The sequence below is a fragment of the Cyanistes caeruleus genome, chromosome 13 (genome assembly GCF_971803275.1).
Source record: "Cyanistes caeruleus chromosome 13, bCyaCae1.hap1.1, whole genome shotgun sequence".
NCBI lineage: Eukaryota > Metazoa > Chordata > Aves > Passeriformes > Paridae > Cyanistes > Cyanistes caeruleus.
The window spans coordinates 585,001-612,808 of record NC_141713.1 but is presented as its reverse complement, the minus strand read 5'-3'; the positions used below and the strand labels follow the sequence as shown (position 1 = coordinate 612,808).

General features: G+C 59.4%; 1 protein-coding gene across 1 annotated transcript in view; it reads left to right on the top strand.

The window, feature by feature from the left end:
• FRMD5 (FERM domain containing 5) overlaps nucleotides 1-27,808 on the top strand; it is a 66,062-nt gene that overhangs the window by 31,699 nt on the left and 6,555 nt on the right. Inside the window, exons 2-11 of the mRNA XM_086849877.1 lie at nucleotides 18,437-18,541; nucleotides 19,359-19,401; nucleotides 19,845-19,923; nucleotides 21,884-21,981; nucleotides 22,347-22,470; nucleotides 22,571-22,658; nucleotides 24,848-24,936; nucleotides 26,062-26,125; nucleotides 26,543-26,634; nucleotides 27,489-27,563. Coding sequence (XP_086706003.1) covers nucleotides 18,437-18,541; nucleotides 19,359-19,401; nucleotides 19,845-19,923; nucleotides 21,884-21,981; nucleotides 22,347-22,470; nucleotides 22,571-22,658; nucleotides 24,848-24,936; nucleotides 26,062-26,125; nucleotides 26,543-26,634; nucleotides 27,489-27,563 — 857 coding nt within the window. The remainder of the gene's footprint in view (nucleotides 1-18,436; nucleotides 18,542-19,358; nucleotides 19,402-19,844; nucleotides 19,924-21,883; nucleotides 21,982-22,346; nucleotides 22,471-22,570; nucleotides 22,659-24,847; nucleotides 24,937-26,061; nucleotides 26,126-26,542; nucleotides 26,635-27,488; nucleotides 27,564-27,808) is intronic.

The following is a 27,808-nucleotide window of genomic DNA, read 5'->3' as shown; positions in this document are numbered from 1 at the left end:
TCCCCGCTCCCTGTTCTCTGCCAACCGCACAGCGCCGCTTTGGCTTCTCGTGGCTTTTTTGCTTCAAATCTTGGGAACTGGACCCGTTTTCCCAAGGATCCCTGTTAAACCACCCAGCAGTTGCAGGATTCTAATTGCATTGCAGCCAGCTTTTAATCCTGTTAGTGCGTGTCATGTTGCTCTTGTATCATTCTAATTTTTAATCAAAATGTCATGCGATACCAGGTTAAGTGTCTGCCAGAATCTAAATCTATTAAATTGGCACTCTTGCCTTTATTAACCAATTTTCAAACTCATCAAAAGCTCAAACAGATTTGACAGGGTTCATTTTTCACCAATTTTGGTGCCTGTTCTCTGCTGTCAGAGGAGCCTTCATTGGATCAGGGTCAGAGGATGGGGTTTGCCCATGAGGACATTCATCCTTATTTATTGCCAGAGCCTGTTTTCCATCAGGCTGCGCCTGTAGAGGTGTAAGAGGAGTTTCTGCAGAACCCTGAAGTGCCCAAAGTCCCTGTCCCAAAGAAATTCCAATTTAAATGCTTAAACCTGGACTTTGCCAAGAGTTTTGTCTTCCTGAATGCAAATACTTGAATTCTGCCTTTGGATGCTGACTGGGAGCTGGGTCCTTTCTCCACAGGGTAGGGGAAAACTAATTAGGAGCTAACTAATTATTTCAGGTTTGGCCACCTTGAAATCCAGAGCTGAGAGCGGGAATGGGAGGCAGAGAAGTGTTTATTGTTATTTATTGTGCTGGGAGGCAGTGCCAGTGTTGGGCTCTCCTGTCAGATGGAGCAGATACGAGGCAGGCACGTGGCTTTCCCTCAAAAACCTGTGGGAAGGAGCTTCCCCCCCTCCACCTGGGGCTTCCAGCCTGCCCGAGCCTAATTCATGATAATTATTTTTAATATTGCTTTTATGTGGCGATATATTGTTTGAATTCCATAACAATGCAGCCACAGATATGAAGAATTTCCAGGCTGGCTCTGGGCTCCCTGAGGCAGCATTTATTAAAATCTCCTTTTGTCCATATTTCATGTTTATTGCTGCCATCTTTAATTAAGGGAGGTAAATATTGCCGAGGGGGGCTGCGGCGCCCTTTGAACGTGAATAATCGGAAATGCCCTCGGTGCCACAAGATGTGTGGGAGGGGGAAGGAGCCCCAGGGTGCTCCTGCTGCCTCTTGCTGCTCTGGAGTGGGGCAGCTGGGCAGGGAAAGGGGCTCTGCACCCAGGGACTGCTGATTGCTGACAATTAACGATGAGGGGGGAGCTGAGCTTAGCTGGAATTGGATTTGTTACAGATTTCCTGTGGACTGGTTTGGGTGGGCAGGGACAGCTCCCACTGTCCCAGGCTGCTCCAAGCCCCAGTGTCCAGCCTGGCCTGGGACATTCCAGGGATCCAGGGACAGCCCCAACTGTGCCAGGGCTGCTCACCCTCCCAGCCAGGAATTCCCAATTCCCAATATCCCATCCAACCTCTGGCACTGGGAGCCATTCCCTGTGTCCTGTCCCTCCATCCCTTGTCCCCAGTCCCTCTCCAGCTTTAAGGTCTCCCCAGAGCCTTCTCCAGGCTGAATTCAGGTGTTCTCCCCCTGCTCTGGCTGCCCCAGTGGGTGAAAATCCACAATCAGCTGCTGGCCCAGCTGCTGCTCTGAGCTGTGCAGAGCCCAGCCAGGAGAGGCTTTAATTCAGGAAAACATCCTCTGGGGAGTGCCCAGATGTCTCAGTTCTGAGGACATCCAGGATGGAGCCATGCTGGGAAGCTTCTGAGATGCTCCTGCTTGCCTGTGCCTAAAGGAGAGGGTTTTCTCTGGTGTTTCCTCTTGTTGGGGCTCCAGTTTCCCTCTGGTCCCTCCGGCCGTGGATGTGGAGCTGCTGGCTCAGAGCTGAGTCACGGCTCAGCCATTCCTCCCCGCTCAGCCCGGAGCTCTCCCGGGAGCCCTGGTGGTGCCCAGGGCCTGGGACAGGAGGATTTCTCCTCTCTGCCAGCTCAGCCATGCCCGAGGTGCTGTCTCATTTTCCTTGTCCCTGGCAGAGCAGGTGCAGGGGGAGCACACCTGGTTTGGGACAGAGGAGCTGGGCTGATGCTGGCACAGCAAAGCCGGGGCTGCAGAGTCCCCTGCAGCCACCACGGTGCCCTTTGGAGAGAGGCCAGAGGCTCTTTGGACGTGGTGACAGCTGGGACAGAGGAGCAGCTGGCAGCAGGGAGGCTGGAAAAGGAACATTTCTGCAGCAGGAGCCCCGTGCTGGGGAAAGGTGGCGGCTCCTCAGGGAGGAAAGGAATGTTTCTGATGGAGCTCCCGTGGTGGCAGCGAGCTCAGCAGCACCTGGGATGTCCTGGCAGCACTCCTGACTCACCGAGTAAAGGGACACTTCTCCTCGGGGTCTCATCTTCTGTCAGGCCTGAGATAATCCATCGTGATAGTGCAGGCGCAATGGCTTCATTACTGTGATTATTGCCTCTGCAGGCCTCTGTTTTTAAATAAGCTCAGGGGCCAGAGTGTTCAATTCTATCCCAGGACTGGGGGAAGGGTTGGACTCGATGCTCCTGAAGGGCTTTCCCAACATAAAGGTTTGCAAGACTCTACAGCCCTCATCTCCTTTATTTCATTGTACTCAAAGGCCTGAACGCTCAGTTTGCCCGGTGCCAGACTCGCCCAGCTCGCTCTTTCCCCTCTCTGAGTTCTGGGCTGAGCCCAGGTGTTGCCACACAGGTGACACCAGGGGTTTTAAACCTGGGCTTTAGGGATGGGAGCTGTTCCCTCAGGGCCTGAGCCTGTTGTGCCACTGGCAGAACGGGCAGTGCTGGCAGATGGGTCCCTGCAGGAGGGCAGGGCAGGAGGAGCTCTGTGCTCCCCGAGGCGCTGCTGAGTGCTCAGAGTTCCCTTTGGGGTGCTCAGTGTTCCTTTTGGGATACTCAGTGTTCCCTTTGGGGTGCTCAGAGTTCCCTTTGGGGTGCTCAGTGTTCCCTTTGGATGCTCAGAGTTCCCTTTGGGATACTCAGTGTTCCCTTTGAGGAGCTCAGTGATCCCTCTGGGGTGCTCAGAGTTCCCTCTGGGGTGCTCAGTGTTCTCTTTGGGGTGCTCAGTGTTCTCTTTGGGGTGCTCAGTGTTCCCTTTGGATGCTCAGTGTTCCCTTTGGGGTGCTCAGTGTTCCCTTTGGATGCTCAGTGTTCCCTTTGGGGTGCTCAGAGTTCCCTTTGGGATGCTCAGTGTTCCCTTTGGGGTGCTCAGTGATCCCTCTGGGGTGCTCAGTGTTCCTTTTGGGATACTTAGTGTTCCCTTTGGGGTGCTCAGAGTTCCCTTTGGGGTGCTCAGTGTTCCTTTTGGGATACTCAGTGTTCCCTTTGGGGTGCTCAGAGTTCCCTTTGGAGTGCTCAGAGTTCCCTTTGGGGTGCTCAGTGTTCCCTCTGGGGTGCTCAGTGTTCCCTCTGGGGTGCTCAGAGTTCCCTTTGGGGTGCTCAGAGTTCCCTTTGGGATACTCAGTGTTCCCTCTGGGGTGCTCAGAGTTCCCTTTGGGGTGCTCAGAGTTCCCTTTGGGGTGCTCAGTGTTCCCTCTGGGGTGCTCAGTGTTCCCTTTGGGGTGCTCAGTGTTCCCTCTGGGGTGCTCAGTGTTCCCTTTGGGGTGCTCAGTGTTCCCTCTGGGGTGCTCAGTGTTCCCTCTGGGGTGCTCAGTGTTCCCTTTGGATGCTCAGTGTTCCCTCTGGGGTGCTCAGTGTTCCCTTTGGATGCTCAGTGTTCCCTCTGGGGTGCTCAGTGTTCCCTCTGGGGTGCCCAGCCCCAGCTCCAGCCACGTGTCCCAGCACAGCTTCCTCCCCTAAGCCCTGGCAGCGGCTGATCCGGGCTCTGGGGCAGCTTACGAGGCCATCTGGGCTGGAACAAAGGCAACACGAGTAATCCGTGCCGGGCTGCGGCTGGGAAGGGCCAGTCCGTGCAGCAGGGGCAGGGAGGGTCGGTGCTCCGAGCCCTGGCCCTGCCCTGGGGTCACAGGGGATGTCCTGGGGTCCCCATGGGATGGGGGCTCGGGTGGCTGTCCCTGTCCTGGGGAGGTGCAGCAGGGCTGGGAGCTGCTGCTGTCACTGGAGATCTGGCCTGAAACTCAGGTTGTGAACCAGCTCAGCTGCTTCTGGGCCCCTGGGAGAGCCCTGGGCCGTGTTTCTGTGGATTATTTTTATCTCTAAATAAGAAATTCTCTCTAAGCAGCATTTAAAGCAGTGTCACTGCCCTGGCTGGGGTGGCTGTCTGGGACACAGACGTGGAACTCAGACAGTTTCTTTTTGTGTCTCTGATTTTTAGCATTGCCAGGAGTTGATTTTTAATAGTGATAAAGGAATTTGAGCTTGCTGGGGTCTGTTTAAAGAGCCTGGCAGGGCTGGTGGCACTCTGTCCATCCCACATTCTTTCCGTGAGCAGAAATACCCTGACTGCTCTGGGTGGGGGTTTGGACCTCCCTGGAGCCCCCCCAGGGATTGCCCTGCCATTCACTGAGGGTTTTGTGAGTGGCAATGGTTTGGATTTCAGTTTAAAATGAACGTCCAGTGAGAGCTGGGACCCTTCTGCTGCCCCTGGCTGTCCCTGACCCCCTGCCCGCTGCAAGGACGGGTTTTGGGCTGAGCCACGCGTGGCAGGGCCTCGGGGTGCAGGGCTGCTGGGGCAGAGAGGGCATCTTGGAGCTGGATCTAACCCGAGGGGCTGGAGCCTCCACGGGCAGGGCTGGGCACAGGAGCCGTGGGCTGGTGCCCTGCCCCAGCCACCAGCCCCAGCCTGCAGGGAGGCTCAGACTGTGCTCTGTGTGCCCCAGGGCAGCTGGTGGCTCTGTCCCCTGCAGCCCACGGGCCCCTTCCAGCACCTTCCAGAACCCTCCAGGTTCATCCAGCAGAGCGAGGCATTGCCCTCGGTCCCTCCTTGGCCTGTCCATGGTGGGGATGGCTTTGGTGCGTGGCTCTGGGGCTCTGGTGGGTCCCCTCGGGCCACTCCTGGTCCCCTGGAGTGTCTGTGGAGCCACAGCAGCCCCTCTCAGCCGTGGTGCTTTTGTGGAGTGCAGCTGGAATCCTTTCTTCTGTGGGGTTTGATGTGCAGAGTAAACACGGTAACATCAAGGCAGCTTTCCAGCGGCACCTGGGGTTTCCTGGGATTTCCTGGGATTTCCTGGGGTTTCCTGGGATTTCCTGGGGTTTCCTGGGGTTTCCTGGGATTTCCTGGGGTTTCCTGGGATTTCCTGGGATTTCCTGGGATTTCCTGGGGTTTCCTGGGGTTTCCTGGGGTTTCCTGGGGTTTCCTGGGATTTCCTGAGGTTTCCTGGGGTTTCCTGGGGTTTCTCTGCCGCCCTCGGAGCCGTGCAGGGCTCGGCCGGGGTGCTGCTCGTGGGGAGGAGGATGGCAGCGATGGAAGCTCTGCCTGCAGCCCTGGGTCCCTTACTCACGGAGTGTAACGTGGGGAATGGCTCTGCTGAGGAGCCCAGGCTGGCTCTGTGGGCTGCTGCCCTCTCCTCCGGTTCCCCCCAGGGAGGGGTGCAGCCTGGCAGGAGGCTCGTGTTCCCTTACCTGCCTTTCCCATGGAGAGAGGATGGAAGGGGGAGGCCCTGGGTGAGCCGAGGCTGCTCTCAGCCCTGTTCTCATCCCTGGGCTGGAGCTCGCCCAGCCATCGGGGCTTGGAACAGCCTCTCCCCACAGAGCACGGCTGTCCCGGTGCCTGGCAGCAGGGGACAGTCCCCAGCCCTCCAGGGTCCCCTGCCAGGGGCTGGGATGCAGCCAAGGCGGGGATGTGCCGGCGCTCAGGACAGAGCACAGAAATAAGGTCACTCGCTTGTGTTTGAAAAACCCAACCGAGCGCTAATCCTGCTCCTGGCTTTCTGTGGGCAGCTGGATCCTGCTGGGCACGTTGGGAAATGGATGCAATGACAGTTCTCCTCCAGCTCCTGCAAGAGTTCGCCACGGAGGATGGCACATCCCTCCCGCAGCTGTGAGTGCGGAGCCTGCCCGAATGCAGAGCTGTGCCAAAGCCCTGGCGTGCTCTGTGTGCAGCGGGGCCGGTCCCCAGCGCTGCCCGGCCACCTCTGGCTCCCCAGGGGAGCTGGGGGACACCCTGGGCTGGCCCTGGGCTGGCCCTGGAGCCTGCTGGGTGCCCAGGGGGTGCACGGTGCTCCCTGCAGAATGGCAGCGCTGTGTCCCGGGGGTGCCGGGAGATGTCAGCCCGCATCACCATCACCCCCGGACCGGGCACCCAGAGAGTGCTTTGTGCTCGCTGGCTCCAGCTGAAAAGGCCATGTGAGACACTGGCGTGTGACTGCAAGGACAGAGGCCTTTTGGGGGCTTTTCTTTAAAAGCAGCCGAGCGAAGCCGCATCCCTGTGCAGCTGGGAAGGTCCCGCTGGAGCCGCTCCATGGTCCCGCTCCTCCCGGCCCTGCTCTCCCCCCGGCCGGGGCTGCTCCCCCTGAGCCCGGCGGCTGCAGGGAACCGGCAGGGACAGCAGGACAGGCTCCTGCAGGGAACCGGCAGGGACAGCAGGACGGGCTCCTGCAGGGACAGCAGGACAGGCTCCTGCAGGGACAGCAGGACGGGCTCCTGCAGGGACAGCAGGACAGGCTCCTGCAGGGACAGCAGGACAGGCTCCTGCGCACCCCTGTTCCTGCAGCTGGACCCCCAGAGCCAGCAGCCGGGGGGGACGGGGGGAACGGGGGCTGTGCGGTCCCGTCCGGCCCTCAGCTCCAGGGTTCTGGGGCTCTGCAGGTCCTGGCAGCTCCAGGGTTCTGTGACCCGGCAGGTCCTGGCAGCTCCAGGGTTCTGTGACCCGGCAGGTCCTGGCAGCTCCAGGGTTCTGTGACCCGGCAGGTCCTGGCAGCTCCAGGGTTCTGTGACCCGGCAGGTCCTGGCAGCTCCAGGGTTCTGTGACCCGGCAGGTCCTGGCAGCTCCAGGGTTCTGTGACCCGGCAGGTCCTGGCAGCTCCAGGGTTCTGTGACCCGGCAGGTCCTGGCAGCTCCAGGGTTCTGGGGCTCTGCAGGTCCTGGCAGCTCCAGGGTTCTGTGACCCGGCAGGTCCTGGCAGGGCGCTGCTTTCTTCCCGGCGAGGTCGCTGCTGGCCACCCTGGCAGGCTCTGACGTGCAGGGGAAGGCAGGGAGGGATAGGGAGGCACGGGAAAGGTCAGCGTTCGCTTCACGGCGCTTTTGTTGGGTCCCAGGTGAAAGCAGACATTTGCATTTAAGTGAATATGTATTTTGAGACGTTAACCCCAGCGGCAAAACACGGGCCTTGCTGAGATGACAAACGCATCGCTTCTTGTGCCTGCTCCCGGTGTCTCCGCAGCCTTTAGAAATGAACCCACGGCAGCCAAGGCAGCTTTTCTTCCCTTCCTTTTCCCAAAAGCACGGCCTGCTGTAAATAGCCAGCGTGGACCCGAGCGGCCGAAACCTTCCCGGAGAAAGGGGGGTGGATTTGCAGGGTCTGTGATGTGCGGGAGAGCGAGCTCAGCACCCATCTGCAGCCCCGGTCAGCTTCTCTGTCACCCGAAATCCTCATTACGGGAGAAAAATCTGCGTGGAAAGGAGGGGAGAACAACTTGGCTCTGAGTCATCTGGGAAGCAAAGCAGGGGCTTTTGCCTTGGGTTTTGGAGGGATTTTTCGGTCTGGCTGAGGCAGCACTGCCATGGCCCCTCCATGGAGCAGCAGGCTGGGTATGGCCAGGAGGGACTGGCACCGGGCTGGTGGCACCGGGCTGGTGGCACTGGGCTGGTGGCACCGGGCTGGTGACACTGGGCTGGTGGCACTGGGCATGGCAGCCCTGTGGCCCTGCATCCTCTGCACCGAGCTGGTGTCAGGGTGCTTTGGGCAGCCACAGGGACGGGCCGGGTCAGACACGGCTCCAGGCTCCTGTCTGAGTGCTCCTGGGTCTCAGACTCGTGGTGGGTGAAGCACAGGCTCCCTGAGCTGCCTGGCGAGCCTGTGGAGCGTTCAGAGCAGGAGCTGGGCTGAGCAGGGGATGCTCGGCTCCCTGGCCACTGCCCTGGGCCGTGTCCTCGGGACAGGGACAGGGACAGGGACAGGGACAGGGACAAGGACAGGGACAGGGACAGGGACAGGGACAGGGACAGGGACAGGGACAGGGACAGGGGCTGGGACAGGGGCTGGGACAGGGACAGGGACAGGGACAGGGACAGGGACAGGGACAGGGATAGGGACAGGGGCAGGGGCAGGGACAGGGACAGGGACAGGGACAGGGACAGGGACAGGGACAGGGACAGGGACAGGGACAGGGGCTGTGACAGGGACAGGGACAGGGACAGGGACAGGGACAGGGACAGGGGCTGTGCGGGCCTCGTGCCCTGCCGGGGATCCTGGCTGCAGATCCCCCCTAAAGCTCTCAGTGCTGCCCTGCCCGTGCCCAGCGCTGTGCAGAGGTGCCTTTGGCCGGGCTGCCCTGCTGGTGGCGATGCCCTGCAGGGCTCGGGCTGGGCTGGGCGCATTTCCCTCTGCCCATCCCAGTTCCCTGCGCTGAGCTGGGGGAAGGGGAGCAGGGAGCACCGCGGCTCTTGCTGTGGCTTCTGGGCAGCATCCCTGGCTCCCACAGCATCCCCAGCCTGGCCAGAGCAGCCCGGAGCTGGCACAGCCCTCCCAGCCCCGCTCTGGGGCCGGTGCAGCAGCGATGTAGGGTTTCCATCCCTGGGAGGCTGCTCTGGCCAGGGCTGGGCTCTCCCCTCTCACCTGGGCAGGTGTTCCCTGTGCAGTGCCCAGCGTTATCCGCTGACCCCCGGGGTTATTGCTAAAGGAACGATCTTGGGGTGCAGTTTCCATCCCCAGCGCTCTCTGTGTCTCATCTGCTGCCCAGGGTCCTGTCGGATTTACTGGAAACTTTCTGCTCTGCCCCTCTTTAGTGCGGATCATTTCCACCTCCAAGCGGCTCCCAGCCCTCCCTGGAAATCAGCTCCTGTGGGGATGAGCCCTCCTGCAGCCCCCGCTGCCTCTGCCTGTAAAAACCCGAGTCCTCCTGGTTAATATTCAGGGAGCAGTGCCACTTCTCCCAGGACAAAGATCTTGCCGTGGCTGGGCAAATCAGAGTTCATTATCATGTTAATCTGGCTGATTGCAGTCTCCCAGAAGGATTCCACATATGGTCATTCTTGTAGCACAAATAAAAGCTGTTTTGCCTCCCTCACGAGGCTCGAGCTCCTCTCTCGGTGCATGATGGTCTTTATTCTTGAGGTGCAATTCTGGGAGATGGAAATATTAATTATTTTTGAACCTGTTCTTAGTTTTGAGCCTGAATTAGGGCTTTGAGCATCTGCCTTGTGTTTGCAGGCAGGATTTTCCCTTATTTTTGTTGTCTTATTTTGGCTCTGGTTTTAAATCGGGAAGCATGAGCCGAGCACCCCACACAGTCCCCCACTCCATTCAGGAGCCTGCAGGGATCCACGTCTTTCCTGGGAAACAGTTTGGGGGAAGCTGTAATCCTTGGTTCTGGTGGAGACACCCCTCCCATGGCATTTAGCTGCTTGCTTCGGGCCTGAGCGACTCTGCTGCCCAGGGCTTCAGCCTGATGGCTCACTCTGAATGATTCCCCTGGTTTCTGTAATACAAAACAAGGCTTTGGGGACACTTTGTGGAGCCTGTTCCAGGCTGCTGGCGCCCTGGGATGCTCAGCATGCCCTGCAGCCCCACCGGCAGGAGGTGTCCCCTGGGGCAGCGTGGCCTGGGGACACTGGGCTCGCTTTGGGGACAGTTTGTGCCCACTGCCAGGACCAGGGCTGAGGAAGAGCTGGACTGTGGCTCCCTCAGCCCTCTGCTTCTTCCAGCACCGCACTTGGCTTTCATGGAAAGTGAATTTTTCATGAAGCATTTATAGTTTCTTTCTTGCCTCCCCTGAGCCCTGCGCCGCAGTCGGCTGCTGGAGGGGAGCGCTGCCAAGAGAGCCAGGGCTGCCTGCTGCTCTGGGTGCCAGGGGCACACTCACATTGATATTTCTGTTTGCTTTCTTCTGTTTCTTGGGCTGTGTGTGCAGCAGTGCTGAGCACAGACCACAGGGCTCGTTCCTGCACGCTCTGGAAGAGGATGCTGCTCCCACAGCACGATTCCCCCAGAACCTCTGCCCCAAGGGGCCTCCCCAACACCTCTTGGAGCTCTCCAGGGGTTACAGGGGTGGGAACAGAGGGTGTGAGCCCCCCCTGCCTCACACAACCCCTGTGGCTGTGCTGTCCTCTGCTTGCTGGTTTGAGCAGGTCTGACCCAGCTTTGCTGGAGTGGGAGATGCTGAGCCAGGCTGGCAGCTCTGGGGTCCCGTGGGAATGTGGAGCTCAGGTCCACCCTGCACAGGCCCTGCAGCTCCTGCAGCCACAGCAGATCCCTGGGCACCAATGCAAGGGCTCGGGGGCTGCAGCACGATTTGACACCAACCCTGTGGCATGGAATTGTTAAGATTGGAAAATAACTCTGAGATCGTCAAGGTCACACTAACCCATGTCCCCAAGTGCCACATTTATAGATAGTCCTTTAACCTGCAGCTGGGCCAGAGCTGAACAGCCTTTTCCACAAAGGAATTTATCCCCCCTGAGCCTCCCCTGGCCCAGCCTGAGGCTGTTCCCTCTGCTCCTGTCCCTGTCCCTGGCAGCAGAGCCCGACCCCCCGGCTGTCCCCTCCTGCCAGGGATTGTGCAGAGCCAGAAATTCCCCCTGAGCCTCCTTTGCTCCAGCCTGAGCCCCTTCCCAGCTCCCTCAGGAATTCTCCAGCCCCTTCCCAGCTCCCTCAGGGATTCTCCAGCCCCTTCCCAGCTCCCTCAGGAATTCTCCAGCCCCTTCCCAGCTCCCTCAGGAATTCTCCAGCCCTTTCCCAGCTCCATTGGCAAAGTGCTCCCTGTTCCCAGAATCCCCAGACAGCCCAGCCTGCAGGAGCAGAGCTTTCCTTGCACGCAGCAGGTAGGGCTGGCTTCCTGAGGAGACAGCATTCCTTGTGATGATCTCCCTGAACATGTTTATTGGCCTCTAAACAATCCACACCAGAGCTGGCTGTGCCCAGAGCCTTTTGCATGCTAATGGCAGGGGAGTGCCAAATTCAACAAGAGCCACATGGAGCCACTCCAGGCTGCGTGAATGAAAAAAGGGAGTTTGAGTTATTGGAAAAAACAATTTGGCTTTACGGAGAGAGATTTGCAGTGCCTCTCAATTATAGACTTATAAATCCTAAATGTAATTCATAGAAGCTACGAGGCAGCAGAGTGAAGGTGGCGTGTCATCAGTCACTGGGAGGGGAGCTCTGGCTTGCTGCAGAGCTGTCGGGCCTGGGGAACGTTCCGTGCGTCCTCGGTGAGACCCTGGGCAGGATCCAGGCTGGTGCCAGCCGGGAGCTCGTCCAGGACACGGTTTGGAGGTGGGGATGTCCTGCCCTGCAGTGATGGATGGATGATGGATGGATGGATGATGGATGGATGGATGGATGGATGGATGGATGGATGATGGATGGATGGATGGATGGATGGATGGATGATGGATGGATGGATGGATGGATGATGGATGGATGGATGGATGGATGGATGGATGGATGGATGGATGGATGATGGATGGATGATGGATGGATGATGGATGGATGGATGATGGATGGATGATGGATGGATGGATGATGGATGGATGATGGATGGATGGATGAGGGATGGATGATGGATGGATGATGGATGGATGATGGATGGATGATGGATGGATGATGGATGGATGATGGATGGATGGATGGATGGATGATGGATGATGGATGGATGGATGGATGATGGATGGAGGATGGATGATGGATGGATGGATGGATGGATGGATGATGGATGAGGGATGGATGATGGATGGATGATGGATGGATGGATGATGGATGGGTGATGGATGATGGATGGATGGATGATGGATGGATGGATGGATGGATGATGGATGGATGATGGATGGATGGATGATGGATGGATGGATGGATGGATGGATGGATGGATGGATGGATGGATGATGGATCGATGATGGATGGATGGATGGATGATGGATGGATGGATGGATGGATGATGGATGGGTGATGGATGATGGATGGATGGATGATGGATGGATGGATGGATGATGGATGGATGATGGATGATGGATGATGGATGGATGGGTGATGGATGATGGATGGATGATGGATGGATGATGGATGGATGATGGATGATGGATGATGGATGGATGGATGGATGATGGATGGATGATGGATGGATGGATGATGGATGGATGATGGATGGATGGATGGATGGATGGATGGATGGATGGATGATGGATGGATGGATGGATGATGGATGATGGATGATGGATGGATGGATGGATGGATGGATGGATGATGGATGGATGGATGGATGATGGATGATGGATGATGGATGGATGGATGGATGATGGATGGATGATGGATGGATGGATGATGGATGGATGGATGGATGATGGATGATGGATGGATGATGGATGGATGGATGATGGATGGATGATGGATGGATGGATGGATGGATGATGGATGGATGGATGGATGGATGGATGGATGGATGATGGATGGATGATGGATGGATGGATGGAGGAACCTGCTGTGCTGGGGGAGCTGAGGCGCTGTGCCTGGAGAGCTGGGCTGGGTAACCTCAGGGCAAAGCACAGAGTAACTTTTCCAAAGCCCTTGGAAGCTGTCAGGAAAACTCATCAAACGAGGAGATGAAACCTCCCCAGACGCTGCTGGGAGCCGGGTAAGTGCTCCTGGCACAAGTTCCTGATTCTTAACAGATTTTAAAATGGGCTCAACTGCTGTCCCACTGCAGAGTTCCCTAAATGAGGACATCGGTGGCTGGAATTCCGTGGTGGAGAGCTGCAGAGAGCCTTCTGCATACGCCAGCATGTCAGAGGCTTGAACACCTGCCGAGGATTAAGACGAGACTCCATAATCTGGAGTTTAAGGCTCCGTGGGTCCCTTCATTAGGAACTTTCCTCCTCAAGAGCTTGATAAATTTCTGGATCAAACTGCCCAGATAAGTCTTGAAGACAGAAATTACTGTGTCAGCAAGGAGGAAGGATTAGAGATAACAGGGAATTAATACTGAAATGCATATGCTATAAATATAACAGGATTACACTGGAGTTATGTAAAACTCCTTTTCCTTCCTCCAAGCCTCCTCGGGTGGGCAGGGCTCTGCTGGGCAGGTGGGTCACCCAGGGCTCCCAGAGCATCTTTTCTGGGCATCTTAATAGGACAAGGGGACGGCTTCAAACTGGCATTGTTCAATGGGATTGGGGACAGGAATTGTTCCCTGGCAGGGTGGGCAGCCCTGGCACAGTGCCCAGAGCAGCTGGGGCTGCCCCTGGATCCCTGGAATGTCCCAGGCCAGGCTGGACACTGGGGCTGGGACACCCTGGGACAGAGGAAGGTGTCACTGCCATGGCAGGGGTGGTCTCTAAGTTCCCTGCCCACCCCATCCCCTCAGGCTGGGCTCTCAGGACTCCTCTCTCCTGCCCCACTGGCCACAGCAGGCACAGGGAGCCCTGTCCTGTCCCTCCCTGGGTCAGTGCAGGCAGCGCATCCCTCAGAGCTCTGTCCTCATGGATTTCTGGACTGCTTATTCCCTGCCTGGAAAGGAATATTCTCAGGCCTATTTTTGTCCATTTCCTCCTCATTTTGGGGCTTAACAGAGGCTCAGGCTCACTGTGAGGGCTGAGAGCTGTCAGTCAGGGGGGCTTGGCCCTGCCTGCAGAGCCAACATTAACTTTGTCCGAGGATGATAAATCCCAAGCTCGTACAGCACGATGCTGCACTTGGAAAATGAAGCATTTAAACCACAATATTGCAGTCAAATTGCTGGTGAAAATCTCTTCATGTTGGCAGTGGAGCTGGAGGGTCTTTGATCTCTCCCAGCTCAGATGTTGCTGCCAAAGAGACTTAAGCTTAAACTTCACTTTGTAAAATAGACTTTTTTTTTTTTTTGATGGTTTCCTTTAAAAAAATAATCTCCTCCTAAGCTCAGGAAGCAGGGACGAGTGGGCAGCCCACGAGGAGATTTCCAACCCAAATATTGCAGGGAGGAGCCGCTCTCAGCTGCTCCCATTGCTCCTGTAAATCCTGGGCTAAACCTGGGGGGACAGCGGCACTGGAGCCCAGGAGTGCAAATGCTGTGGTGGGGACAGGGGATGGGACAGGGGATGGGAAAGGGAATGGGAAAGGGGATGGGAAAGGGGATGGGACAGGGACAGAGGGACAGGGGCTGGCACTGGGGATGGCACAGGGAATGGCACAGGGGATGGCACAGGGGATGGCACAGGGGATGGCACAGGGGCTGGCACAGGGGATGGCACAGGGGGTAGCACTGTGGGTGGCACAGGGAATGGCACTGGAAATGGCACAGGGAATGGCACAGGGGGTGGCACAGGGAATGGCACAGGGGATGGCACAGGGGGTGGCACAGGGAATGGCACAGGGGATGGCACAGGGGGTGGCACAGGGAATGGCACAGGGGATGGCACAGGGGGTGGCACAGGGGGTGGCACAGGGGCTGGCACAGGGGGTGGCTGTGCTGGCTGTGCTGGCCCTGTGGAGGTGGCAGGTCCGGGTGGCTGGGTGGGGCTCGGGCACTGGGAAGTGAAAACATTTCGGGGTGTTGGGTTTGGTGCTGTGCCACACCTGCCTGACAGCATGGACAGAAACACCCGTGGCACGTGGGGAAGGCTTTGGGAAGTGGCAGTGGCACCGAGCTCTGCAGCCAAGGCCTGGGGACAGAGCCAGGCTGGTGCTGCACAGCGCTGCTGTCGCTGCCCCAGAGGGTTCTGGGCTCTGGGGTGGAACGGGAAGCTCCTGCCTGAACCGAGCCCTCTGTTCATTTTCAGATGGGCTGCCATTTTTAAATCCCTCTCTTTTTTTTTCTTTCATTTATTTTGCTATCTGTGGATGACCCTAATTTTGGCTGAGAAGCTTAGAAAAGCAAAGAATGCAAGGTTACTTTAATCTTCTTAAAGTTTAGAAGTCCCCTGGGACGTGTTTGACAGTGTTTGACAGCGCTGCAGGCGCCCAGCAGCCCGCAGAGCCCCGGTTCTGCTCTGCAGCACATCGGGCACGGCTCTGGCAGGAGCTGGTGCCAAATTCCAGCATCCTGCAGGTGCACCCTGTGGATCTCCCCAGGGGCTGGGGGTGGTGAGCTCTGCGAGGGGCTGGGACGCCGGGCTGGCAGCACCGGCTGCAGGGCAGGGGCCGGGTGGGTCCCAAATGGAGTTTGCTGAGCTCTGTTGAGAAGCTGAGGATGTTGGGGCCCTGGCACAGGTGTTCCCATCACCTGCATCACACTGCTGCGTTTGCCGCTGGAAGATGCCAGCAGGATCTGGCTGCTGCGGGCAGAGGCGGCCCCTGGGGCGCCGCAGGTCCCGTCCTGCCCGCCGGGATCCAGGGCAGGGACAGCGCCCGGACGCGTCTGCCCCGGGGCTCCGCTGCCTCCTCCAGGGCTTGGACGTTCCGAGGCAGAATCGCTGAATCCCCGACTGCTTTGGGTGGGGAGGGACCTTAAATCTCTTCCCATCCCACCCCTGCCATGGCAGGGACACCTCCCACTGTCCCAGGCTGCTCCAAGCCCATCCAGCCTGGCCCTGGGCACTGCCAGGGATCCAGGGACAGCCCCAGCTGCTCTGGGAATTCCATCCCAGTCCCTCCCGCCCTCCCAGGGAACAATTCCTGCCCAGTTCCCCATCCAGCCCTGTCTGTCGCTAGAGTTCATGATGAAGAGTCCCTCCCTGGCACCTTCAGGTGCTGGAGGTCCTCGGCAGGTGTTGGCACTGGGAGAAGCCCGCAGTGCCAGCCTGGCACGGGGCATCGCAGCGAGTGCCAGACGCTGCCCGTGGTCTCCCCACCAGCCTGGGCACCCCCGAAGGCTGACCTCAAAAGCCTTCAGACACACAGGAGGCTCGTTTTATAAGAACATGTAAAGATCCAAACGTGGAATATTTAAGCCGGTGTTATGCAATGGGAGCTCTTTTAAGTCGTGATTTGTAAAGGCAGTTCAGATAATTTCCTGAAAGACATTCTGCTAATGATTAATTTAGAATATGTTTAATTCAAGTTAGAGAGATCAAAGAGGGAGCATTTTCCCTGTAATGCCATCCGTGGTTTCACACTTTCACCAGATTCCAGGCACCGGGGGGTGTCTGGTTTGTCCTTCCCTGCAATTCCTCTGGGAAAATCGCAGAGGAAAGCGTTCTGCAGGCTCCGTGCTGGTTTGGGGCAGGGGGAGGGAGAGGGGCCTGGAGCACATCCCTGGGAGGTGCGGAGGGACAGGGAGCTGGGGGCTGTGCGATCAGCCCGTCCCCTCCCGCAGCCGTGGCTCCCGGTGGCTCTGACAGTCCTGGGGGCTGCCTGGGGAGGATTTCCGAGCATCCCTGGATCCCTGCGGGGCTGCGCCAGCAGCGGGGCTGCTCGGCCGGGCTCCAGCAGCGGCTCCCAAGCCCCGGGGCTCGCTGCAGCGGCTGTTGCTGTGCTGTGTCCAGGGGAGAGGAGGAGCTGGGCCGGGGCTGCAGCAAAGGAGGCTCAGGGGGCTCTTTTCGGTGTCTGCAGTGCCCTGAGAGCAGGAAGGACCCCCGAGAGGGGCCGGGCTCTGCCCCCAGGGAACAGGGACAGAGAGGAGACGGCCTCAGGCTGGGCCAGGGAAGGGTCAGGTCGGATATTGGCAAAACTTCTCGGTACAAAGGGCTGTCCAGCCCTGGCACGGCTGCCAAGGGCAATCCCCATCCCTGGAGGGGCTGAAAGCCGTGTGGATGTGGCACTTGGGGACAAGGACTGGTGGTGTCCTTGGCAGTGCTGAGCGCTGGTTGGACTCGATGGCCCTGGAGGGCTTTTCCACCCTCAGTTTCTCTGAATTACCTCAGCCGGGCTGCGAGCTCGGGCTCCACCAGGGCCCTGCGGAGCCGGGGACAGGACACTCTGTCCCCGGGCAGGACACTCTGTCCCCGGGCAGGACACTCTGTCCCCGGGCCCGGCTGTCCCCGGGCAGGACACTCTGTCCCCGGGCAGGACACTCTGTCCCCGGGCAGGACACTCTGTCCCGGGCAGGACACTGTCCCCGGTCAGGACACTCTGTCCCCGGGCCCGGCTGTCCCCAGGCAGGACTCGCTCTCCCCGGGCAGGACACTCTGTCCCCAGGCAGGACTCGCTGTCCCCGGGCAGGACACTCTGTCCCGGGCAGGACACTCTGTCCCCGGGCCCGGCTGTCCCCGGGCAGGACTCGCTGTCCCCGGGCAGGACACTCTGTCCCCGGGCAGGACACTCTGTCCCCGGGCAGGACACTCTGTCCCGGGCAGGACACTCTGTCCCCGGGCAGGACTCGCTGTCCCCGGGCAGGACTCGCTGTCCCCGGGCAGGACACTCTGTCCCGGGCAGGACACTCTGTCCCCGGGCAGGACACTCTGTTCCCGGCCAGGACACGCTCTCCCCGGCCAGGACACGCTCTCCCCGGGCAGGACACTGTCCCCGGGCAGGACACTGTCCCCGGGCAGGACACTCTGTCCCCGGGCAGGACTCGCTGTCCCCGGGCAGGACACTCTGTCCCGGCCAGGACTCGCTGTCCCCGGGCAGGACTCGCTGTCCTGGTGTGCACCCGGGAGCGGCGCAGCCCCAGGCGGGACCCGCAGCGCACCCCCTGTGCTGCCAGCCCGGGGAAAGCCTCCTGATCAGGGCAGAACACGATCCCCACCCCGGAGGGTCCCGCGGGTGCCCGCAGCGCAGTCTGTGCGCTCGGAGCGCTGTTTGATGGGATAATCGCTCGTTTGATCAGAGAAGGGCGCGTTGCGTGGATTTGTCAGGAAGCGGTGGGTGGCGGTGCTCGTGGGGAGGAGGAGGAGGAGGCAGCTCGGTGTCAGGAGCCGCCTTTGATCGCGGGGATGCGGCAGGAGCCGGGCTCAGCCGCTGCTCTCCGAGCGCTGGGGACCTCCCGGCCATCCCGGCGCTGGGAGAAGCCGGGTGTTAAAGCATTAATGGGTGATTTGTAAAGCAGCAGGGGCTTTGCAGCCCCCAGGGGCAGTTTCGGGGATGTGGAGGCCGAATCTCTCCATGAGAGCAGCCCGGGGACAGGCGGCATGAGGAGCCTCACAAACCGACCTCGCTTTAGCAACAGGCTGGCTTTGGATGAGGACAGAGCCGATACGGAGCAGACCCTGCGGGTGGGATCATGTTTTTTGTCAGGCCGTGTTCTCCTCTGCACGGCTGGCTCAGGTGTGACACCTCCTCCCGGGGAGGTATCGGGACATTCCCCCGTAGGCCTGGGGGGTTTGTCCCTTCTCATGGGGCACGTGTGACTCAGCTGGCCCTCAGGTGGGATGGGAGGTGGTCCTGGAGCTGAAAATGTCCCACGGGGAGCTTTGGTGTCACCTCCCGAGCTCTGGAGCCCTCACTCGCGTCCCCCCGAGCTCTGCCCCACCGCCCCCTGCGCTGTCGCTGAGTCTCCTTGTCCTGCAGAGAGATGCCAAGGGCCAGTACCTGTTTGACCTTCTCTGCCACCACCTGAACCTGCTGGAGAAGGATTACTTCGGCATCCGCTTTGTGGACCCCGACAAGCAAAGGGTGAGAAGAGCCCCTCCTGCCCGGGCTGGGGGAGCGGGGCTCAGCCTGGTCCTCCCGAGCTGAGGCAGAGAATCAGGAGCTCTGCCCTGCCCTGCTGCCGGGCCGGGGGCTCTGGCTGCTCCTGACAGGGCGTCCCTTTGCCCCGGGGATGGGGAATGGCCCCCTGAGCCCGCAGGGGACCCGGGGAGGGCTCTGGGATGTGCCCGGCCCTGGCAGCAGCAGCCCCGGTGCCGTAGGTCGGGATGTGCTCCCGGGGGCTCTCCCGGGGCCGGGCTGAGGCATCCCGGAGTTTGCAGTGAGAGAATGTGATGCTGTCGTGAAGCGAGGAGCGAGGTCCCCTGGCAGCGGGACCATCCCTCGCACGGATTCACGCTTTAACACCGAGATTAGGCCACTTGGCAGCTCCGTGCCGACGATCCAAGCGCTCGCCTGTTGCCCCGGGCGATGGAGAGTGAGCCAGGCAGGACCCTGCAGCAGGGAAACTGAGGCACTGCCCAGCTGGGCTCCCCCCAGGGCTGCACCCTGCCCCTTCCTGGGCCAAAGAGGCTTGTGCAGAACGAGCTGTGCCCGTGTCCCTGCCCTTAGAGCCCTGAGGCTCCCCACCCATCAACCCAAGGCTCGGAACAAGCGATTCCTGCTCCAGGGCTCCTGATGCTGCTTCCCCCTGCTCCCCCCAGCTCCCTTCCAGCGCCGCTCACCGACGCTCAGGTGGCTTTTCTGACCCAGAGCAAAACCCTCCTCTTCCTCATCCTCCCCAGCTTACCAACTCACGGCTGCCAGGCTGTAATTACCTTTAATCACCTTCTTTTCCTTTCAGCACTGGCTGGAGTTCACCAAGTCGGTTGTGAAGCAGATGCGGGGTGAGTGTTGCAGGTGCTCTGTGCTCCTTCCATCGCAGATGTATTCCCATTTTCTCCAGCCTGCCCCCTCTCCCGGCCCCTCTGCCAGCAGCAGCTTCCCCCAGGAGCAGTTCTGGTGGCCCCAGAGCAGGATTGTCCCCAGGAGCCCCAGGGCAGCACAGGGCACCAGCCTGCAGGGAGAGCAGGGCAGGAATGATGGGCTGAGTGACACCGGGAGCGGGAGGTGGCTCGGTGGCAGGGAAACACTTCCCCACGGCTTTATCAGGGACATCTGCTCCTGCCACGGCCACTGCCCTGGGGAGCGCCTGCCCCTCTTTTCCGAGGGCAGTTTGGGGGAACGAGGCAGGTGAGACCCTGAGCGGGGCCTGAGTGGAGCGGGGCGGGTCAGGGGTGACGGGGACAAGCCCTGCCCTTTGGTGACACGGTGTCCCCGCTCTCTGCAGCCCAGCCTCCCTTCACCATGTGCTTCCGTGTCAAGTTTTACCCCACGGACCCCGCGGCGCTGAAGGAGGAGATCACCAGGTGAGCAGGGGTCCCGCATGGGGGAGCGGCCAGCCCCAGCAGCGGGGGCTTGGCGGGGACAGAGCACACGGAGCAGTTTTGTTCCACAGTCAGGACAGGGCAGCAGCCACCGGCATTGCCCAGGTGCTCTGGGACTGTTCCTGCTGTGGGGAGAAGCACGGGAGTCCCCCCTGTGCTGAGGCAGCGCCTGGAGCTGCTGTGCTTGGTGGGGAGCACAGGCTGAGGGGCTCAGCCCTGGCACAGTGCCCAGAGCAGCTGGGGCTGCCCCTGGAGCCCTGGCACTGCCCAAGGCCAGGCTGGACACTGGGGCTGGGACACCCTGGGACAGGGAAAGGTGTCCCTGCCATGGCTGGGGTGGCACTGGAGGGGCTCTAAGGCCCTTTCCTGCCTGAGCCATCCCTGGGCTCTGTGGTTAAAGCCCCTGGCTTGGTCTTGGGCTGCAGTCAGTCCCAGCCCAGGTTCCAGGGTGGAGCACTCTGAGCATGGCCCCGGCTCTGTAACGCAATCGCTGCTGCTCAGACTCCTCCAGTTCAGCCACAGCCCTGCCCGAGCACGTCCCCAGCCCGGGGTGTCCTTACTGTGCTGGGCTGTCGGGAGGGGTTGGAGTGTCCCCGCTCCCCTGAGATTCCCTGGCAGCATCCAGCCGTGTCCCTCTGACGTCAGGAGCGGAGCGAGGAGCAGAGCTGACAGCACAGCCTCTCCCAGTTCTATCTTTAGGGGCTCTTCACGCTGCTCTTCCTGCCTGGAAGGACACGAGGAGCCCGCACAGAGCCACCAAAGCAGCGGCTTTGGACACTGAGCCGTGGCTGTGGATCTGCAGCATCACAGAACACAGAAGGGTTCCCAGCTGGCACCTTCCACGAGACCTGAGGGGGCTGTGGGCAGGAGGGCAGGCCGAGGGGGAATGGCACCCACTGCCAGGGCAGGGAGGGATGGGACATGGGGAAGAAATTCTCTGTCGGGGTGGTGAGGTCCAGCAGCCTGCTCCAGCGTGTCCCTGCCCACGGGACACAGAGAAGGATTTCCTCCCAAAACCTGACCTAGCTCTCCCTTCTGTCACCCCCCACAGGTCCAGGCTGAGCTGCCCCTGCTTGCTGCCCTTCGAGGTGTGCCTGCAGCTGCAGCTGGAACCAGGCTTAAAATTCACTTTTCCCTGGGCTGAATCCAATTTAATACCAAGATTTCTCTTTAATGTATTTTATCTGTGAAAATTAATGGTTTACTTCATCATAAACTCAGATTTGAGCAATGAGGCGTGACAGAGGACTGCAGAGTGTGAGTCTGGTTATTTAAATTCATTTCTGAGCGCTCCATTTTGCTCCTTCACTCCATGACTTATGTTGTACCAGCTAAAGGTTTTCCCAAATGCCACATGACGCAGCCCAAAATGTGACTTAGGTTTAAATTTATTGGAACATGTAATTTTTCCCCCATAGTTTGTCCTTTAACTGTGCACAGGATGGGGAGCAGAGCGGGCAGCTCAGCCTGGGTGATGCAGTGCTGGTCACAGGGACGTGGGGGCATACACCGAGACCTAGAAGGACACAGAAAGTTTGGGAAGGAGAAAATCACGTTATGGGGAAGCTGAACATCCAGGGGAAATGCAGCAGGCACTGGTGGGCTCTAGATCACCAGATCCCCTTCGGAGCACCGGGCACCTCGGCTGGGCTGGGGGAAGGAACACGATGGGTGTCCAGGTGATGGAGATGTGCAGCAGCCCTCGGGTCAGGAGCTGCCCCGGAGCAGGCACGGTGCACCTGGAGCACCATGGCTGGAAAGGGGCTGGGATGTGTGAGTGTGAGCCCCAGTCCTGGCCAGGAACAGCCTGGCGAGCCCCAGCTTTGGTAAATGGGCTGCTGGGAGAGAGATGTCAGAGCTGGTGGCAGATATTGCACGTCTAAACTGGCTGTTGGGGTGATTTAAACTGTCCCTGGTAAAGAGACTCTCCTCCTGTGCCCAGGTACTTGGTGTTCCTGCAGATCAAGAGGGATCTGTACCACGGGCGGCTCCTGTGCAAGACGTCGGACGCGGCCTTGCTGGCTGCCTACATCCTGCAGGGTGAGCAGAGATGGGCTTTTCCTGCCCAGGAGCCTCTCCTTGCTGCACTGGCTGCAGGAATGCAGCTCACTGCACCTGCAGCACCCACGGCAGCCCCAGCGCTGGGCTGGGCGAGGCTGGGGACAGCCTGTCACCTGTCCAGGGGACACGGTGTCCCCAGGAGCAGCCCCTGGGCTCAGCCAGCCCCTGCCCTCCTGCCTGTTGTCCCTCCTGCTCCTGCAGGGGGGAATCGGGGCGGTGAGTGCCCCAGACAGAGAAATGAGCTGCATGCACCGAATGCCTGACAAATGCGCGGCGGGGCCGGCTGGGGATGCACCCTGTGCTCTGCTCCTGCTGCTCTGCCCGACTGCATCTGTCTCCCCCAGCTGAGATTGGTGACTACGACCCAGGGAAGCACCCGGAAGGCTACAGCTCCAAGTTCCAGTTCTTCCCCAAACACTCGGAGAAGCTGGAGAGGAAGATCGCGGAGATCCACAAGTCGGAGCTGAGGTACGGGAGCTGCTGTGATGCTCAGAGCCCTTCAGTCCCTGTCTGGGATCCTCACTCAGCAGTCCCCGTGCTCTTTTTACCCTGTTCTCCCCTCCTGCAGCGGGCAGACACCAGCTACTTCAGAGCTGAATTTCCTCAGGAAAGCCCAGACTCTGGAGACTTACGGGGTTGACCCACACCCGTGCAAGGTAAAACAGTTCCTAAACCCATTCTTTGGGCTGCTGCTGGGGTTGGATTCCTGTCTGTGGCCAGGGAAGACCCCCTGAGCTGCCAGGGACTGTCCCAGGTGCATTTGTCACCTGCCAGCGGCTCTGGGGCTCTGCCAGCCTCAGCCCCAGCCCCATCCCTGGCCCGAGGGCACGAGGGGAGTGGGGAGGGCTCTGAAACCCTCCCGGGGTGTCAGGGAAGCCGTGGGGAGGCGGTTCCAGTGCCAGGGCGGTGGATCCCCTCGAGGTCAGTGACATGGCATTAATCTGCCTGGGACAGTCCATCCCTCTGCCCTGCCCAGCCCACAATCCAGTTTGCTGCTGGAAATGCTCTTTATGGACTGAGGATGTCACTGCATGCGGCTCTCTGGCCCCTGGTAACCCCATCACATGCAGATGGCTGTGGGACACAAAGCAGACAGAAAATTCTCCTCTGGGGCAGTGCCTGTGCTGGGACCTTTCCCTGGGGCTTTTCCCTGAGCTGTGCCACACGAACCCACAGCTGCAGTAAATTGGGGGTGCTCCCCGTTTTTGGGAGTTTCTGAGTGCCCAAGAGGTTGCTTTGCTCTGAATTCCCTCTAAAGCAGTGGTCTTGCCAGCAGCCACCCACTTGTGACCTTTGCTGCTGGAGTCAGGTAATTGCCATCCTTTTACTCCAAGAACCTCTTGAACAGACCCGAGTTACACTAATTAATGTTCTTATAACAGCTCAGGACAAACACACTCCTATGTCTGTCAGCAGAATTCTGCCTAATTCATCAAGAGCTGCCTTTAATTATGCTTTAAAGATCTGGAAACCAAAGTTAAATGAAGCTGGTTCTGTTCTCTCTTTTCCAGTGGATTGTGGAGAAGTTTGGGTGAGGGGTTGTTCCCTCTCAGCCATCCTCAGTTCAGTGTCCCATCACTCAATCCTGCCTGCAGGTTTCATGGTGCTCTCATAGCGTTCTTCTCCCCAAAAAACAAACACAGGGAAAGATCTTCCTTTGTTCAGCAGGGCTCACCTGAGCCCTGGGCTGTCCTTGGTCCTTGTTTTGTACGTAAATCCCCGCAGGAATGTGTGTTTCTGTGTGTGAGAGAACGGCTCCTCTGTTCTTGGGATGGACAGAACTTCTGCCCTGGCCAGAGAGAACCTTGGAATGGTTCTCATTGGAAAAGAATCCATTGAATCCAACCATTCCCCACCACTAGCCATGTCCCCAAGTGTCACATCCACACATTTACTGAGCCCAGGGCTGTGCCCATTCAGCACCTGGGCCCTCCCAAGCCTCTGCATCCAGGGGAACACATCCTCCTGCTTCCCTTCCCAGTGCTTTTCCCAGCCTTGGGAAGGAGCCAAAGCCCTGTGGGGCAGACACACAGGAATGTCCCTCCTGTGCCAGCCAGGGCTGTGGCATCCCCGGGGGGGCACTTTGGGCTTCCCCCCTCGCCTGTGCAGGTGTTGGGCTGTGGGTCAGCACTCTCTGCCGTTGACAGCTGAGATGGACTTGTGTTCTGAGCATCTGCTGGCCCAAAAACGCACGGGAAGAATGCAGCCACTGCTGTCCCAGAGCTGTTTCACCTTTGGACAGTCCCAGCCCCGCTTTTCCCTGCGCTCAGTGCAGTCACCAACCCCTCCCCTGGAGTCCCTGGGGCTGGGCTGAAGTGCTGGCACTAATTCCTGGCTTTGGGCTGGCTCACTGCCACCCAGGGCACCGGCTGGGCACGGCTCCGAGGGAGGGAAGTACAGCTGGGGGCTCTCGTGTTCTGGGTTAATTGCTATATATAAAATATATACATATTTAGGACATGGACATCAGTGATCCTTGTGGGTCCCTTCTGACTCAGGTTATTCTGTGATAATATAATAAATAGCCATATTAAACTGTATATATCATAGTAATTACATATGCCAAATAAATAGTGTATATCTATATAATATCTATAGATGCTTACACGGAGTAGTATGGTTGCAATACATGCTACATAAATGTACATTAATTGCAACAGTTCTAACACAGTATTACATTAGCAGCATCATTTCTATAGATGTCAACAGGAGGTTCAGCACAGAGGATGACAGGTAACCGTGGCAGCAGGCGGGGTGGGCAGTGCCCAGCCCGGGGCTGGGGGCACAGGTGACATGCCAGCTGTGCTGATGGCCAGCAGCTGCACCAGCTCTGCTTGCCTTGCAGGACGTGTCTGGCAACGCAGCATTCCTGGCCTTCACCCCCTTCGGCTTCGTGGTCCTGCAGGGAAACAAGAGAGTTCACTTCATCAAGTGGTGAGTTCACTTCATCAGGAGCTGAGCTCACTTCAGGAGCTGAGCTCCCCCCGTGGGGTCCCATCGCTCTGTGGGTGTCCCCTGGGGGGCAGGGGGTGTGCGGGCACTGGGCAGTGCTCTGTGCACCCTGAGCTGCTGCCCCGGCCCATTGCTCTCTACTTTTGTCCCCATGAAACTTCATCATCCCCACCTCGGCCACGTCCCAAAGCCCTCCAGCCCCTGTCAGCTGTTCTGGGTCACTGCAGGATGTCCAGCCTTGGCCGGTGTGTCCCTGGCAGGTGGCACTGCCACCAGCCGGTGTCCCTGGCACTCAGTGTCCCCTGCTGAGCCTCAGCTTCACCCCGGGCTGGCCCCACTCCAGCCACGGGTTTGTGAGCCAGGGTTTGTTTCCCTGTGCCACCTCCTGCCATGCACACCAGGCTCTGGGAGCTGCTGGGGGCTGGCTGGGCTGGATGGGCTCTGCACAGTTCTACCTGTACAGCCCCACCTGTACATCCCCACCTGCACAGCCCCACCTGAACAACCCCACCTGCACAGTTCTACCTGTACAGCCCCACCTGCACAGCCCCACCTGCACAGCCCCACCTGCACAGCTCTACCTGCACAACCCCACCTGTACAGCCCCACCTGTACAGCCCCACCTGTACAGCCCCATCTGCACAGCCCCACCTGTACAGCCCCACCTGCACAGCCCCACCTGTAGAGCCACACCTGCACAGCCCCACCTGCACAGCCCCACCTGCACAGCCCCACCTGCACAGCTCTACCTGCACAACCCCACCTGCACAGTTCTACCTGTACATCCCCACCTGCACAGCTCTACCTGAACAACCCCACCTGCACAGTTCTACCTGTACAGCCACACCTGAACAACCCCACCTGCACAGCTCTACCTGCACAACCCCACTTGCACAACCCCACCTGTACAGCCCCACCTGCACAGCCCCACCTGTACAGCCCCACCTGTACAGCCCCACCTGTATAGCCCCACCTGTACAGCCCCACCTGTACAGCCCCACCTGCACAGCCCCACCTGTAGAGCCCCACCTGTACAGCCCCACCTGTAGAGCCCCACCTGTACAGCCCCACCTGCACAGCCCCACCTGGCTGTCCTTGTCCCCCCAGGAACGAGGTGACCAAGATGAAATTCGAAGGGAAGACTTTCTATCTGTACGTAAGTCAGAAGGAGGTGAGTGCTCCCCCTTCCCGTCCTGGCCACAGCGCGGTCCTTCCTCCAGCGCCTTCTCTGGGGACGTGGCAGCGGGGCAGGGACATGGGGACAGCAGCTGCAGCTCCGTGCCGGGGCTGGGGTCAGCTCCCTCCGCAGAGCCCTGGCTGGAGCTGGCTCCCACAGGAGCCCCAGTGGGGGTTTTTTCCAAGCTGTGTTCCTGCCTGTTCCCCAAGGCCGGGAGCAGAGTGGCCGCTGGAGCACATCTGCCCATCCCTCGTGCCGGGTGCTGCACCAGCCTGATCCCTGCATCCCAAACGGCTCCAGAGCAGGATCTGCCTGTGCCAGATCTCTCCCCAGCTCTGGCTACTCCATTCTTTGGCTGTGGGGTGAGCACCTCTCCCTGCTCTCCCCCGACTCCCTGTCTTTCTCCTTTAGGAGAAGAAAATCGTTCTCACCTATTTTGCGCCGACACCAGAAGCCTGCAAACACCTCTGGAAGTGTGGGATCGAGAACCAGGCTTTCTACAAGTAAGTGCCGCTTTGTGGGGTGTCCTGCAGCCCCTGTGCGTTGGTGCCCACCTGTGGGGTCGGTCACTGGCCGTGTCACCTCGTCCCAGTGGCAGAGCCACCAGCCACCAAAAGCACCGGTGCCCTGGATGGGGGTCCGTCCTTTCCCGGCCCCTCTGTGCTCATCCCTCCTCAGCAAACTTGCATCAGGAAATTATAACTAATTATTTGGGATGAAGCCTGGAATGCAAAGCAGCACCATCCTGTTCATGCCACACTTAACCCAGGCCGCTTTGTGCTTCATAATGAGTTTTATTTCAATCAGCAAGCTGCGAGACAGAGCATGCGATGCATTCCCACCGGGAATTCTGCAATCAGCAGCCGCAATCAGCAGGTTCCACTCCTCATTACATCAACATGAAATGAAATTGCCGTCTTGCTTTACAAATCTCCCGGTGATTGCCGGTGGCACTGAATCACTCTGGGCTGGGCTGGGCTGGGCTGGGCTGGGGGGTCGGGGGTCGGGGGTCGGGCGGTGCCTCTGGGCAGCTCCACCCGCCCTGGCGAGTGTCCCCCTGCCCAGCAGGGCCCCAGTGTGTCACCCTGCCGTGCCCAGGGCAGCTCCCGGCCCCCGGGGAGCATCAGCGGTGTCCCAGCCCCGAGGAGCTGTGGCCGTGCCCCGGGCAGTGGCTCCATCCCGGGCACGCTGCTGATGCAGGGATGAGCTGTGCTGTCCCCCCGGCCAGCGCCAGCCACCGCTGCCAGCAGCGGGGACATTCCTGGGGACATCCCGCAGCTCCAGGGCTCTGTCCGCCGGCCTGGCTGCCTCCCAGTGCCTCCCAGCACAGCAGGGCTCTCACACGGTGCTGTTGCAGGTTGGAGAAGTCGAGCCAGGTGCGGACGGTGTCCAGCAGCAACCTGTTCTTCAAGGGCAGCCGCTTCCGATACAGGTAAATGGTGCAGCAGGAGCAGCGCTGGCTGTCAACTGTGAGCTCCTCTGGGGAGCACCTCGGGGCTGCAGCAGCCCAGGGACACCCCAGGGTCTTCCAGAGACCCCCCATTGCCATGCTGAGCCCAGCAGGCCCCCTCTGCTGCTGTCTCTGTGTCACAGAGGCCACCCCTGTCCCCAGCCCCACAGGAGAGGCTTTGGAGGGACAGGAGTGGAGGGTGGGAGAGGATCTGGGGGTTGAGAACC